The sequence below is a fragment of the Saccopteryx leptura genome, chromosome 6 (assembly GCF_036850995.1).
Source record: "Saccopteryx leptura isolate mSacLep1 chromosome 6, mSacLep1_pri_phased_curated, whole genome shotgun sequence".
Lineage (NCBI taxonomy): Eukaryota > Metazoa > Chordata > Mammalia > Chiroptera > Emballonuridae > Saccopteryx > Saccopteryx leptura.
The window spans coordinates 131,914,056-131,930,420 of NC_089508.1; the positions used below are offsets into that span (position 1 = coordinate 131,914,056).

General features: G+C 48.9%; 1 protein-coding gene across 2 annotated transcripts in view; it reads left to right on the plus strand.

Annotated features, from left to right (window-relative positions):
- FSTL4 (follistatin like 4) overlaps positions 1 to 16,365 on the plus strand; it is a 592,181-nt gene that overhangs the window by 499,141 nt on the left and 76,675 nt on the right. For both annotated transcript variants that reach the window (XM_066388059.1, XM_066388060.1), the window contains exon 8: positions 5,376 to 5,496. In XM_066388059.1, the coding sequence (XP_066244156.1) occupies positions 5,376 to 5,496 (121 nt within the window). The remainder of the gene's footprint in view (positions 1 to 5,375; positions 5,497 to 16,365) is intronic.

A 16,365-nucleotide genomic window follows, 5' to 3' on the forward strand; every position in this document is an offset into this window, starting at 1 on the left:
AAACAACTTGAGGCACAACAGAGAGAAGAAGAAAGAGACTCAAAAATAATAAAAAACGAGAAAGCCCTACAGGAATTGTCTGACTCCATCAGAAAGAATAACATAAGAATAATAGGTATATCAGAGGGAGAAGAGAAAGAAAATGGAATGGAGAATATACTCAAACAAATAATAGACGAGAACTTCCCAAGCCTGTGGAAAGAACTAAAGCCTCAAATTCAAGAAGCAAACAGAACACCGAGTTTTCTTAACCCCAACAAACCCACTCCAAGGCACATCATAATGAAGATGACACAAACCAATGACAAAGAAAAAATTCTCAAGGCAGCCAGGGAAAAGAAGAGTACAACATATAAAGGAAGGCTTATTAGATTATCATCAGATTTCTCAGCAGAAACTCTACAAGCTAGAAGAGAGTGGACCCCAATATTTAAAGCCCTGAAAGAGAGGAACTTTCAGCCAAGAATACTATACCCATCAAAGCTATCCTTCAAGTACGAAGGAGATACAAAAACATTCACAAATACAGAAAAGATGAGAGAATTTATCAGCAGAAAGCCCCCACTCCAGGAAATACTAAAGGGGGTTTTCCAACCAGATTCAAAGAACAAAAGAAAACAAAACCACAAGTAACAGCTCCACCAAGAACACAATAAAACCAAACTTAAACTGTGACAACAAAAGAGAAAAAAGGGGGGAGAGGATGGAGATTAACAGTAGCAAAGGACGATGAAGTGCAGAAATACTCATAAGATAGGGTACTACAATGAATATGGTAGGTACCCTTTTCATTACTTAATGGTAACCACCCTTGAAAAAACCACCACAAAAACACTTGACTTAAAAAAGGTAGCAACAGAGGAAAGAAGAATGGAATACAAACAAACAAAAACAAATGATAGAAAAACAAAAGAGAAGAATCAAACAAGATACAAAACTAACAGAAAGTAATTTATAAAATGGCAATAGGGAACCCACAAGTGTCAATAATTACACTAAATGTAAATGGATTAAACTTACCAATAAAAAGACACAGAGTAGCAGAATGGATTAAAAAAGAAAATCCAACTATATGCTGCCTACAAGAAACACATCTAAGCAACAAGGATAAAAACAAATTCAAAGTGAAAGGCTGGAAAACAATACTCCAAGCAAACAACACCCAAAAAAAAGCAGGTGTAGCAATACTCATATCTAATAATGCTGACTACAAGACAGAAAAAGTACTCAGAGACAAAAATGGTCATTTCATAATGATTAAGGGGAAGTTGAATCAAGAAGACATAACAATCCTTAATATATATGCACCAAACCAAGGAGCACCAAAATATATAAGACAGCTACTTATTGACCTTAAAACAAAAACTAACAAAAATGCAATCATACTTGGAGACCTCAATACACCGCTGACGGCTCTAGATCGGTCATCCAAACAGAGAATCAATAAAGATATAGTGGCCTTAAACGAAATACTAGAACACCTGGATATGATAGACATCTACAGGACACTTCATCCCAAAGCGACAGAGTATACATTTTTCTCTAGTGTACATGGAACATTTTCAAGAATTGACCATATGTTGGGCCACAAAGACAATATCAGCAAATTTAGAAAAATTGAAATTGTACCAAGCATATTCTCTGATCATAAAGCCTTGAAACTAGAATTCAACTGCAAAAAAGAGGGGGGAAAACCCACAAAAATGTGGAAACTAAACAACATACTTCTAAAAAATGAATGGGTCAAAGAAGAAATAGCGCAGAGATCAAAAGATATATACAAATGAAAAGGAAAATACGACATATCAGAATCTCTGGGATGCAGCAAAAGCAGTAATAAGAGGAAAGTTCATATCACTTCAGGCCTATATGAACAAACAAGAGAGAGCCCAAGTAAACCACTTAACTTCACACCTTAAGGAACTAGAAAAAGAAGAACAAAGACAACCCAAAACCAGCCGAAGAAAGGGGATAATAAACCCAAGTTAGCAGTGGCCACACACTCCCTGCATCCCTGGGGAAACCAGGAGCTGTCCCCTCTACCCCCTACCCGGGCTTGCTTTCATGTCTCTGGCTCCCTCTCCTGGGCCTGGAAACAGGCAGGAGAAGACTCACTGAAGGTGACTGTCCACAGCAGCCCTGCCCGCCCTGGGGGCTAAGCAGCTGCTTAGGGATCACTTCAAATTGCAGGGACTTTTTAAAGAGGACTCTGAGCAAGAGGACTGGTTCTGCAGGTCCTTGCAGAGTGGCAAGTCTGTTATCCAAAGGGCTAGAAAGAAGTGACCAGCACGGGACCCTAGTGTGAGTCAGAGTGGTCAGCTGTAGAGAGCCAATGAGTTGGAACGAGTGTGCTTCTGCATGCTCATTTTACTGCGTGTGTCCAAGTGGATGTCTGTGTGTGCCCACCAATGATGTGCTGCGTCCATGCTTGGTCTGGATGACAGACACATGTGCTGTATGAATGCAGACATCTCTGAGAACTGGCTATCCCCACAACACACATACTGAGTGAATGCAGACATCTCTGAGGACTGGCTATCCCCACGACACACATGCTGTGTGAATGCAGACATCTCTGAGGACTGGTTATCCCCACAACACACATACTGAGTGAATGCAGACATCTCTGAGGACTGGCTATCCCCACGACACACATGCTGTGTGAATGCAGACATCTCTGAGGACTGGTTATCCCCACAACACACATACTGAGTGAATGCAGACATCTCTGAGGACTGGCTATCCCCACGACACACATGCTGTGTGAATGCAGACATCTCTGAGGACTGGTTATCCCCACAACACACATACTGAGTGAATGCAGACATCTCTGAGGACTGGCTATCCCCACGGCACACGTGCTGTGTGAATGCAGACATCTCTGAGGACTGGCTATCCCCACAGCGCTGCATAGCATTTGATGTTCAGGTCCATGGTGTTGGAATGTTTGTGCAGCTGGGAAACTCAGGTTAGTAAAATTCTAGGGGCCAGAACCAAACCAGCATGAGACAAAGACCCCCTCCTTTACTCTATCCGCCCCAAAGAGAGCCAGGGGTGCTCCAGAGGAGGGCAGAGTTTGAAAAGCTTTGAATAAATGTTTCTAAACTGAGTTTTTAACTTGTAGCATCAACAGTGCCATTCACACATACTCTGCAATCACTCCAGAGTTCTCATGTTTAACATGTAGTCGGTCACTTGGTATTCAGCACTGATGGCTCATTTTCATGTTCCTGCGACCTAACGCCCATATATCAGTATGACAACACCTTTGTCTCTGCTTCAGTAGAGCTTAATACTTAATTCTCATTTAATTATTCTCTTTATTAAGGACAGATACTTAGAAAATAGCTTTTTAAAAGGCAAAAACCATGTCTTTAAGTAAAATTGTCTCTTTCGCAAAGATGGATGTGCATCAGTAAAAGAATGGTCCAGTCTGCATCTGTTTATTTCCGGAAAGAGCCTTGATTTTGCTAATACCTCTCTCTATGCACCAGAGCTGAAAAAGAAGAAGCGTCCATAAAAAGACAATTACAGAGCTGTAATCAAGCATCGATGAAATGCTCACAAGATCTCAACGAACATTCAGAGAGCAAGGATTGCAGGTTTAGTTTTATGTAGCTTCTTATAAATCAATTTTTAAAGTAATTTCCTCACATCCAATGAGGTAAATTTGATTTCTGTAGCCAGTACTCATGTCCTAGAAAACAATATGCACTTTGTTCTGTAATTATGTGATGCCTATTATTTTAGCCTAGAGACATTATTTTATTACAGACTCCGGTTCTCCCCAGAGCTAAAATCACGGGCCAGTAATGAGTGTGGTTCCCAAAGTGCAGCCGAAGGCATCCAGTATGTCCTTGGCTGAGCACCTCAGAGTTATGCCTCTGCTCCCGGGAGCAGGGAGGACATACGGAGAGGGTCAATGACTTTGTGAGGGGCTCGCCAGAAGTTACTGTTGAGTCTGGCATGGGCTTGCATGCCAGCGCTCTGGCATCTCTGCCTTCTGCTCCGGGCCGAGCCTTCTCTTCCGTCAGCATCAGCATGCCCCAGCCTGAGGAATGCAGCTGGGAGAAGGACATGGTGTGGGGAGGCAGGGGACAAGGTAGAGACTAGATCTCTGCCTTCCCACCAGCCACCTCGTCTTGCCCCATGTGACTGGGGACATTTGGGTGAATGGGAAGGCCGGAGGTGAGCACCTCAGTAGTCAGATCCAAAGAACCCAAAGACAGCCCTTGCAGACCTCTAGCCCATGCCTCACAGTCCACTCAGCGATGCTAGTTCTGGTGCTTGAACACCACACTCTCAGAGATGTCTGGTAGCTAAAGCCAAACCTGAAGAGGGTTCCCCTGAAACACTGGGTAATTCCACCTTCAGCAGGTCTGCAGGGGGGTTGAGTGGGACCAGCATTGTGCCTGGTTCTCCTGGAGAAAACGCAGCTGACCAGAGGCCCTGGGGGCGTGCTTTGTGCTCAAATGCACACCAGCCAAGAGCCCCCTCCTGCCCACCCCTACCTACACTCTAGCCCAATAGGCGCCCACAATGTGAGTTGCAGGGTCATAGGGACGAGGCTTACTGAGCCATTTCCCATGGTGCACACACATATATGCATGCACATACACACACATGCACACACACGCGCGCGCCTCAGCCTCCTGGCTCTCTTTTAAGCCCTGCCCTTTGTTGTTTGCCCCATTTTCCTCAGAGTTTTATTTCCCTTCATTCAGGTTATCCTGATCTCTGCAAGCTGCCTGAAATTATTTTGGTATCAAGGTGAGATCTATATCCGTGGGGAGCCAACTCCAGCCCACAGGCCAAATCCAGCCTTCTGCCCTTTTTTTTAAATAAAATTTTATTGGAATATAGTGACACTGGTTGATTTAGGTATCATTATGGCTATTTTCATGCTACAAAGCAGAACTGAGTAGTTAAAGGAAACCCTATGGCCCACAAAGCCAAAAAATTGCAATCAGGCCCTTTAAGCAAAAGTTTGCCTAAGCTAAACAAGGTGCCTCCAGGAAGAGGTGGGCAGGAGCTCAGGAAACCAGCCAATCAATAACAGGGCAGGTGAGCCCCAATGGTAGAAATTGAGAGGGAGTTTGCTGGGAAAAGCATTCAAACACAGCCTTCCAGAAAAGGTGAACAGTCCTGAAATACATAGATGGGGTCTGGGCAGGCGGCATGGAACAAGAGTGGCAGTTCCTGCTGCCCCGGCCTCCACAGCCCTGCGGGTAACTCCAGTGGAGCAAGGGGACCAGGAGGAAGGAAGTCTCAAAGCTGTAGCATTTCTGTTTTCCTGGAAAACTGGGAGTCCTGGCTGTCCTTCCCAAGCTCCTCAATAGAGAGGCCAACCTCGTTGTCTCCCTTGCCCCATGCAGGACTTCGGAGAGGACGACTCCCTCTACATCACCAAGGTGACCACCGTCCACATGGGCAATTACACCTGCCACGCCTCCGGCCACGAGGAGCTGTTCCAGACCCACATCCTGCAGGTGAATGGTTAGTAAATGGCTCCGTGCTTGTCAACCCCTCAAAACATTCCCCAAATGCTCAGGACAACCCTCCCCCTCTCCTGTAGTCTGCCTCCTTAAAGAAATGTCAGACCTCCAAATACCCCCTCTCTCTCATAAGTCAAGGAGAACAGTGGGAAAAGGGCAAAGTCTAATTTTTGCATCTGGCTTTACCCAGAGCCCTCTTTGATGAAATTAATCCTGGAGCAAGGGGGTGAGTCACTTAGGCGAGTCACGCTCAGCAGCTGAGTCTCCAGCAGCATGCCCTTAGGTGACGTGGCGGCAGTGGTGAGGAGCTCTGTATGGTTTTGGCTCCAGTGAGAAGCAGACACTATCTAAAACCCACAACTGCTTCCAGGCAGTGTGGACCCCTGTCACGTATTCAACTGGGAGGTGCTATTTCCTCTGACAACGCTGGTTCCCATCTCCCTCCCAAAGAGGCTCAAACAAACCTGACTAAGCCAAGACTGAACCTGAGCAGCCTTGGGAAGCTCTGTGCTTCTGCCAGGACTCCTGGGAACCGAGAAATAACCCCTCCTGATGACAACATCAACGATTACAGCAGCCCATGTTTCTGAGCACTTACACTGGCCCATCCTGTGCTATGTGGATTTGCCTAGTTGGTATATTTTAACTTATGTTATGGATGAGTCTCCAGGGGAGGTCACTTGCCTGGGGTCACACCACAAGCAGGTGTTGTTCTTGGCACAGGGCCCGTGCTCTGATCCAAAGCTGGCCACACCAGCCATCAGAAAAAACGAGCCATTATCTCCCCACAGCTGTGGCGGCTCAGCTTTCCAGGGAAGTCAGACTCACCCAGCCAAGCCCAGCTGGGCATCATTCTGATCGGCCAGCGGGTCTGAGTGGGAAGGAGTCCATGCATCACAGAGTAGAGCAGAAGCTCAAGTCAGCTCTACATCCTTTGAATCAGCTGGTGGTTGGGGCTTCTGCTGTGAGATAGTGAGCAAGGTGTCAAGGATGAGGGTTCAGTTTCACTTACCTGTGGGATCCATGGAGACAAGCCGTGTAAGGACACCTGGGTGAGCTCAGCTTCCCTGTGCATTTACCCTACAGGATGTTTCAGGGACTTGTATACACATTCATGCTAAGCCGTATTCTATTAGTATTTCCCTTGAGCTGGGATATACTTAATCCTTTCGGTTCTTGTGGCTGTGCTTGCTGGATTGAATCCAGGCCTACGATAAAGTCTCTGGATTTTACCAGAAATAAAGCTGGGATTCGGAGGCCAGGGTAATGTGCAGCCGGCAGGCCGTGTCTGGGCCTCCTCTGTGGCGGAGGCAGGACACATGCCCTGCAGTGTGAATAGGGCTTTGTAGTCTAAAATGGGCAGCGGTGCCAGGCACGGTACAATGTTGAGGAATGTTTGGTTGTAGAACAACTCCATGCCATTTGCCCTGGGTCCTTGGGGTCCTCAGACAAGCCTGGAAAGGGGAAATCAACACTTTTCCCAGATCCTCAGTTTGGCCCTTCATATCCTGCCCACACTTCATAGGGACCAAGGGCATGATGAGGGGACTTGAGCCTACCCCCCTTTAATCCCTCCAAAACAAATCTATGAGAAGGCGGGGAGCCGCCTGCCATGTCACTCATAGGGGAGAGCCTGTACAGGTGACCCTGGGGCTTCCAGAGAAGACTCTGCTCTCAAATGCCTTCATACATTAAGTGGCAAGTCCATGGTGCTAGAAGGGCTTTTGCCCCGAGCTCCCCAGAACTCTGACTGAGCTCTTGATATGGCTGAGCCAGTTCCTCGCTCCCAGAGCAAATCTGAGAGCCAGGCCAGGCCCCAAACACCATGTGCTGGTGCTGGGCTTAGAGGAGAAAAGAAGCTCTTCCCACGGGGTGGGAGTAGACCACACAGCTGGCATTGGAGATTGCTGTCCAAGCACTCTCCCTTCTTCCCTCCACCTCCCCCCTTCTTCCCTCTGTTCCCCCTTTCCCCCTCACCCCACCTTGCTCCTTTCCCCTTCCCCCATACCCTCATTAGCCCAGCAATTTCTCAGTCTCCCCTGAAGAGGCTGCTCTTGGCTCTGGGGGAGTCTAAACAGAACAAAACATTTCCACAGAGATCTAAAGAGAGGCCATTTGAGATCCATTTCCTAATTGCTTAGAGATTTCAGACTTCTCTTCCAGCTAAAGTACTATCAGTAGACTTGGAGGAAACATGCTGGGACCTCTTTGTGATCAGCTCTTTACTCATTAAATTGGCTCAGGTCCTTGGCTTCATGACACCTGGCTAGGCCATTAAGGTGGCTCTAGCTCCAGGAGCCTCCGAGTCCCTGGGCTGGGCTGGGCTGACTCCCAGGTGCTTGGGGGTGGCATTTGGGCCCATTAACCCACTCCCTCATGGAAGCAATATGCCAACTGTCCCAAGGACACAAGTCCACTGCCTGCTGACCTGGGAAAGAGATGAGAGGTGTTCAGAATATTCCAGAACTTTAGTTTGCTGTGCTGGAGTGAGAGGGACCTGGGTATCTGTGTAGGATAATGGGAAGGTGTTATTGAGAGTAGAGTGACATGGCAGACACAGTTACAATAGTGACACTTGCTGAATACTGTGCACCAACCTTGTTTCAGATGAGGAACTTGGGGCTCAGAGACGATAAGGGTTTGCCCAGAACCCCAAGCCCTACAATTAATAACTGCAGAACAAATCTTGACTTCAGAGCCCATGCTGTTAACCCCTGCCCTCCCCTCCTTGTTGGGGCAATCCAGATGTGGGAAGCAGGGCCAGTCAGTCAGCAGGTCAATGTTGAGCAACTGTGGGTGTTACCAAACTAAAGGGGTTTGTTTGTCTGCTTTCATCAAAGCCCAATAAGACACGCACAGGAGTTTGTAGCAAAGAAAGTAAAGATTTATTTAAGGAAGTAGCACCAAGCCCAAAGACACAGTGTTCTAAAACCTGGCTCCCCAGTGGCTTCTAGTAGATGGATTATACAGGGGAAAGCTCATTAATCACGGTAACTAAGGAAATTAGGGTCATGAGTTCTACTGATTGGTCAGGGCCAGGGGATAGCTGATCACTGCATCTGGTCCTGATATTAGCCATGGACGTTCTGTCTGGCTTTGCAAGAACATGGTCAGGAGGGTCAGTCCTCCTGCATGGGTCTGGGGCTGATACGTGACTAAGGTCAAGATCTTTAGTTTGACAAAACAGTTCTCCTGATTAACAGACTTTGTTCTTTAAGGCAGCTTGACACTCACCAGAACCTGATTGTCCTGAGGACTTAATGATTAAGGGCGGGGGGGGGGGGGGGGGGTCCTGCAGCAGGTGCAAAAGTGGCAAGATTTGGTTGATGGAGGCAAGTGAGTCATGGTGCTATTAGACTGGACACAGCTGGCTTGAATTAAGGAAAACATCATAGTAAAGAAATGAAGTTTCTGTGTGGTTACATGGGCTACGCACCGCGGGGTTCAGGGGACGTGAGCCCTGCCTCATTTATCTCTGTCCCAGTGTCCAGTTCAGGCCTGATCAGAAACAGCTGGTCTAGTGAGAATCTGAGGAAGGACCCATGGCAGTGACAAGAAGGTCAGCCTTGTCCTCAGCAAGACTGAAGCTAGTGAACTGCATGGCATGATGTCATCCAGCTCCAGGTGGGGCTTAGCAGATCATTGGGTAGACTTACGATGGAGAGCTGTTCACGTTCCCCAGAGGCTGGGTCACTGCAGAAGGTTCACAGAGGCAGTGGGCATGGAAACTTTGCAGGTTGCGGCCTGGTGCCTCTTGGGAAAACAGCAGTGTTAGGCTTGTTCACTTGTACTTTGCCTGATTAGTACGTGAGCACATGGCAGAGCCGTGTGTGCATAGCCTGTATAAGGCTACAGGTGCTTGCCCTCAGCATGGATGGCGGATTACGGATCGCTTGCCCGCCCATTTGAGGGGCTATTTTTTGCTGCTTGTTTGCTGCCATGAGAAACAGTTTTCCCTTGCTGGCTTGCTTGTCCGCCATTGCAAGACTCTATTAAACCGGAATGACCCATCACTTTCTGGCTTCGTAGTTTCTCTACTGTCTGCCCAAATCCAGTGTGGACCTGCCTGGCCTCGGCCACTGACATTACAGTGCCAAAGAGGGTAACCCTTCAACAGGAGGACATGGAAGGCTGAGAAGGCACTGCTGGGCTCAGGACAGAAGGAACACTGCATTCTTAAGGAGTCCCTTGAGGAAAAGGCAAGAAGTCAGTAACATATTCATCTGTGGGATTTGTTCCTTTCTGCCATCCATCCCAACCACGCATCCAAAGTTTGAAAGATGATCCTGGGGCCCTGGCCGGTTGGCTCAGCAGTAGACTGTCAGCCCAGCATGTGGAAGTCCCGGGTTTGATTCCCAACCAGGGCACATAGGAGAAGCGCCCATCTGCTTCTCCACCCCTCCCCCTCTCCTTCCTCTCTGCCTCTTTCTTCCCCTCCTGCAGCCAAGGCTCCATTGGAGTAGACTTGGCCCAGGTGCTGAGGATGGCTCCATGGCCTCTGCCTCAGGTGCTAGAATGGATCCCTGAAACGTAGCAATGGCCCAGATGAGCAGAGCATCGCCCCCTGATGGGCATGCCGGGGTGGATCCCGGTCCAGCGCATGCGGAGTCTGTCTGACTGCCTCTGCCCTGCTTCTAACTTTGGACAAATACAGAAAGGAAGGGAGAGAGAGAGAGAGAGGAAGAGAGGGGAGGGAGAAAGGGAGGGGAGGGGGAGGGGAAGGAGGGAGGGAAGGAAAGGAAGGAAGGGAAAGGAAGGGAGGGAGGGAGGAAGGAAGGAAGGAAGGAAGGAAGGAAGGAAGGAAGGAAGGAAGGAAGGAAGGAAGGAAGGAGATGATAGATAGATAGATAGATAGATAGATAGATAGATAGATAGATAGATAGATAGATAGATAGATGATAGATAGATGATAGATAGATGATGATAGATAGATAGATAGATAGATAGATAGATAGATAGATAGATAGATAGATAGATCCTGGGCAACCTGGAGAGAATTTGGTGCAGCTGCCCAGCAGGGCTGTTGAAGGTCCCTTTGGTTCCCTCTTGGACTTGGCAGGTGGCCTGTGGCTTGCTCTGAGGCAGTGCTCAGATGCACAGAGAGCTGCATTCTGTGTCTGGTCCTCAAGCTAGGATCTCCTCAGAGGAAAGACAGGAAGGGGGAATGATGAAAGGAGGAAATAGGGGCGGGGATGAGCTCAGAAGATTCGTAGTGAATAGCAGGTGTGCTGGGGAGCTCGTGTGTGGCCTGCGGGCCCAAGACACAGAGTAATCACTCCTGTGAACAGTAGCTGGGCTGGGGGCTGTTTCATCCTAGACACAGGGCAGACCCAAGCTGACAACACCTGTCAAAGGGTCAAGACATGAACCCAGAGCCTGGCAGACTTAGGTTCAAGTCCTAGTGCTGGTACTTCATTGATGTACAGTCTTAGGCAAGTAAACTTGCCTGTAAAATTGGACTAACACTAGCGCCTCCTGCCTCACAGGTCTGTGGGAAATGCCTGGCAGAGATAGAGTTCAAGTTCCAAGTAGGGCAGATAAAAGTAGATTTAGGGTTGTCTCGAGCCACATTTAACTATAGTTGGTAGACACAGATGGTCTGAGCTGGTGACCCCTCAGAGAGCCTCCAACCCATTAGACAGATGGGAAAATCAAGACCCACAGAATTTGCCAAACCAGGAATAAAATACAGGCTTCTCACTAGAGCTGCCTCACTCCCTGGTGGCAAGAGTGGGACCCTATATACAGGCTGGGCCACCATCTTCTGAAGCTCCTCCAACCCTGACTTTGCCTTGACCTAGTCAGCTAAAGGAGCCCCTTCCAGGGAACTACTTCCTCACCAATTATTGGTATACCTTCCCCACAGGCCAGGCCTCCCAGAGATGAGCCCAAACGCTGATATGATTTATAACTTTGTGCAACCCTTCCTCATTGCTTTCATCAGAAGGAGCAAGCACTGCAAACATAAGTGATTAATCCATTAAATGAAAAACACCCTCGACCTCTCTACAGTTCAGACAAGCAGTGATTCATCCCCCAAAAACATAATAATCATCTCCCAAATCTGTTTATTTGTCCCAGGTGGTCCTTCCATGACTGCCTCTTACTCTGGACCATTCACGCTGCCTTCCACCTCTGAAGTGATCCATGCTGCCCAAAGAAAACCAGCCCCTGTGTTGTGTATTCAAACAGTTTCACCAGAAGGTTTTGCAAATTTGAAAAAGTAAAGGTGTTTACCCAGGACACATTCATTTCAAATGATTTTTCTTATGCAAATTGCACAAAAGAAGAGGGGAGATCAGGGCCAAAGAAAAAGAGCTGAGTCTTTGCCTTGTTGCTGACAGAAAGCTGATCGCCACCCACCCCCTCCCAGGCAGACAGCCGCTTTCTCCATCCCTCATAAAGAAAATGCAGGACTTTTTCTGACAGGGCCCCGTCCAAGTGGGGTTCAAGGGCACCAGGCTCTTTGATGCCTCCCTGCCTGGGGTTCTCCTTGGGCCTCCCTGTCCTGGCTGGAGGCGGGATCCAGAGTTCTATTGCTGGCTCAGAGCCTGGGGCCTCTTCCACCCCAGGCAGGCTCAGTGGTGCCTGGTCTCACGTGAAGGGGACGGTTTGGTCCTGGAGGCAGTGAATAAGCTCCCCACCCCCAGTGATGCGGTAATTCCTTTTTAACACCCTGTGCTAGCTTTCCCCTTAGCAAGTAATCAAGACAGGGCAAGATGAGCTTCTCAATAGAACTCCTTTGGTTTGCTCTCCACAAGATACCCAGCATCTGCTGGCTCCACTGCAGCCCAGGGGGCCTAGGACTGTCTGCAGGGCCCTGTCCACTGCAGGCCTGGCCACGCCCCTCTGTCTTTTCCATACCAATCCCTCAGGAAAAATAGGCTGAGCCACTGGGGCACAGAGGGGCAACAGCAGCTCCCTGTCCACACTTCCAGACACATGTGTGCATTCGCATGCACAGTGAGCTGGGTCTTGCCCACCTCCCAGCCTCATCCTCTGCCGCCCCTTGCATGCTCCAACCCTGTGAACATCTCCTGGTTCACCCAACACCCCTGGCCTCTTGACTCCCAGCCGTGCACTGCCTGTTCCTTGGCTGAGAACTACTTTCCCCTTCGCTGCCAACTCCCCACTTAGCCTTCAGAACTCATTGTTGCCTGACCTGTGGTGGCGCAGTGGATAAAGCATCGACCTGGAACGCTGAGGTCAACGGTTCAAATCCCCAGGCTTGCCACATGCTCAGGTCTACTACTACAAGTAGATGCTTCCTGCTTCTCCCCTCTCTTTCTCACTCTCCTCCTCTTTCTCTATCTCCCCCCTCTCTAAAAATCAATAAATAAAAATCAAAAACAGAACTCACTGTCACCATCACTCTCTGTTCATTCAACAAAGATTTCCCAGGTTTCCTCTGCAGCCTCTCACCAGGCTGAGCGTTGGAAACAGCAGTGAACAGATCAAAACCCCTGTCCTCCTGGTGTATGTCAAAGGGTGAGAAGTACTAAGGAGGAAATTTTAAAAACAGCAGGGGATAAGGAGAGTCAGGTAAAAGGTGGGAGTTTTAGATAGGATGGCAAGAGAAGGCCTTACTGGGAGGTGACATTAGTGTCAACTTGGTGGGAAAGTCAAAGATGCCTCCAGCCCTGGCCGGTTGGTTCAGTGGTAGAGCGTCGGCCTGGCGTGCAGAAGTCCTGGGTTCAATTCCCAGCCAGGGCACACAGGAGAAGCACCCATCTGCTTCTCCACCCCTCCCCCTCTCCTTCCTCTCTGTCTCTCTCTTCCCCTCCTGCAGCCAAGGCTCCATTGGAGCAAAGATGGCCCGGGCGCTGGGGATGGCTCCTTGGCCTCTGCCCCAGGTGCTAGAGTGGTTCTGGTCGCAACAGAGCGATGCCCGGAGGGGCAGAGCATCGCCCCCTGGTGGGCAGAGTGTCGCCCCCTGGTGGGCGTGCCGGGTGGATCCCAGTCAGGCGCATGTGGTAGTCTGTCTGACTGTCTCTCCCCGTTTCTAGCTTCAGAAAAATAAAAAAATAAAAAAGATGCCTCCAAAGGTGTGGCCTGAGCCACCAGAGCAGAGTGGCCATTTCTGGACTCAAGCAGGTTTGGGACTGTGGGGACATGACAGCTGTGAAGTGGTATACAGCCCACGGGGTATCTAAGCTTGGAGTTGAAGGCTGAGGTTTGGCTGGAGGTGTAAGTTTTGGACACCTTGTAGGGTGGTGATATTAAAGTCAGTGGCCCGGGGTCAATCACAGGAGGAATGAGTGAGGATAGAGAGTCCAGCAACCAACACAATGGCACGTAGAGTCTGGGAGGTTAGGAGAGTCAACAAGGAAGACAGAGAAGGAGAAGCCACCGAGATAGGAAAACTAGGAGTTGGTGTCTGGGTGCCAAAGAGGACGAGCAGACGAGCGATCAGCTGTGCCACATGCTCAGGTCAGGGAGAATGCGCACAGAGACCTGGCCATTGGGTCGGGGTCAGCTCTAGGGTCACGGAGCTCAGAAGAGCAGATCCAGGGTGTGGTGGGGTAAAGTCTGCCTGGAACTGGCTCCAGGGAGAAGCAGGATAGCAGTCGGAGCCACTGAGGGTGGGCAGCTCTTCAGGCAGCTCTTTAGCTCTTCAAGGAAAGAAAAGGGACAGAGTGGAGGAGAGAAGTTGGGATAAAGAGAGACTTTTTTTTCAAGGTGGAAATTAACAGCATTTTTTATGAACTGATTGGGAAGATCCAGTAGAAAGTGGGGAACTGATGTGGGGGAGAGAGAGAAGTGCTTGCATCCCAGAGGGGGCGTCTGGCAGTGAGGCTTGTGTGACACGGAACTCCAAACTGGGCATTTTTCTGCAGTGGCAATGAGAACCAAGGAGAACATTTGCCCCACCACCCAGCCCAATGGAGAGAGGGAGAGAGAAAGGGAGGGGGGGAGAGAGAGAGAGACAGAGAAAGAGAGAGAGAAAGCAAACACTCCAGAGGCTGCAGGAGAAGCTAGGTCATCAGATTTCCATTTGAGCAAGAAGAAACGTTCATAGAAGAGTTTGAGGATCTAGGACATTTGCTGATGGTAGAATATGAGTTCCAGAAGGCACATGGAAGGTCTGAGAATGAGGGGGCCCCAGAGGCCTAGACTTTGTGTGGAGACTGGCATGACCCTGAATACAGGACACAAGGGGGAGTCCTGATGATTCCCCAGCTGGGGGGCTGGGGCCAGGCTGGGGAGAGAGAGCACTAGGAGGTGGACATGCAGAGGTCTGAGGCCCCCTCCTTAGTCTGCTGGTAGAGGGACGAGGGTCAGAGTGGTGGCCATAGCCATAGGACAACTTTGGCTCATGGTGACCTCAGGGTCAGTAGAGGGTGCCTCTCACTCTGAGCACACCTGAGCAGTCCTTTAACCCCTGCCCATAGAGGCCCATGTGTCTTGCATTTAGTAGCTAGTCGCAGTTTTTTTAGGTGAATGATTCATCCCATACCCTTGACTTGCAGTCAGGTTTCATTCTGTGCCAGAACAGAGCCATGGGTTTCAGTTCAAAGTTAGCCCTGAATCAGTCTGTGAGCACTTCCAAGCCAGCTGACTCAGGGTCTCACCTGGAACCTGACAGATGGGAGCAAACCCTCTGGCCCCCAGGCCTCCAGAACCAGACTCCAGGGCAGCGGCCCCCAGGGGTGCAGATACACGCTCACCTTCAGAAACATCACAGGTCCACAGGATTTCCATCAAAGCTTAGGAGGCCAATGCCAGTCTTCAAGGCCAGTGCTGGCCACTGGCCATCACACTGAGGATGTCAGTCCACAAACCACCAGTCTAAAATTCCCAAACCTGCCATCAACAAAGGGATAGGCAGCACAGGCATAGGGAAGGTAAGTAGTTCCTTTGTGAGACAGAGAGAGTGGATCCTGCTCTATTCCAATAAGTCTTCCCAGATCCTTGTCCCCATGCTTCCAAAGACCTCTTCTGATTCCAAAGACACCTGTGGTTCATTGTTTAATCACTTTTTGCCAGACAGAAAGCTCCATGAAGGCAACAAACTTGGCCTCTCGCATTCGCTACTCTTTCCATATGCCTGACGTTTAGTTGGCAATTCATAGATGCACAATATTGAATTGATAGAGCTTTGTAAAATAATGTGGTGCCAAACTCAAACAGAGATAGCAATGCCCTCAGTCATTCCCTCTCATTCTCCCCCCTCCCCCCTCCTTCCCTCCTCCCTTCCCTCCTTCCTTCTCCTCCTCCCCTCCTCCCCCTTTTCCTTCTTCTTCCCTCTTTCCCTTCCTCCCCCTCTTCCTCTTCCTCCCCCCTCTTACCCTTCCTCCCTTCCTCTCCCCTCTTCTCCTCCTCCCTCTTCCTCCCTCTTCCTCCTCCCTCTTCTTACTCCCTCTTCCTCCTCCCTCTTCCTCCCCCTCCTCCTCCCCCCTCCTCCCTTCCTCCCCCCTCCCCCTTTGCAGCATTTGGCATTGTAATCCTTTGTGAGTCTGGTATGGCAAAATGACTATCATCACTCTCATTTTCTATAATGTATGAAATGTTTTCACACACTTTCTTCCTTCTAGATAAATTTTAGAATTTTGTCAAGATCCCACCAATTAATTTTAAGTGGAATTAGATGAAATATATGGTTTAATTTGTAGTATCTTAACAACAGCAAGTCTTCCCATCCAAGAACACATCTCCTCATTTATTCATGGCTTCATGTGATTTTACAGTTTTTTTCATTTCACTCTACTGGGTTTTGTGCGACTGCTACTGGTTTATAAGCAAGATATTTATTTCATATGCTTTGGCCCTGGCCCCTTTGCTCACTTATTAACCCTAAATACTCCTTGGTTCATTATCTGGAGCACATCCAGGTAAAACATCATTTTTCTCCATCTTTTTAATATTTGTG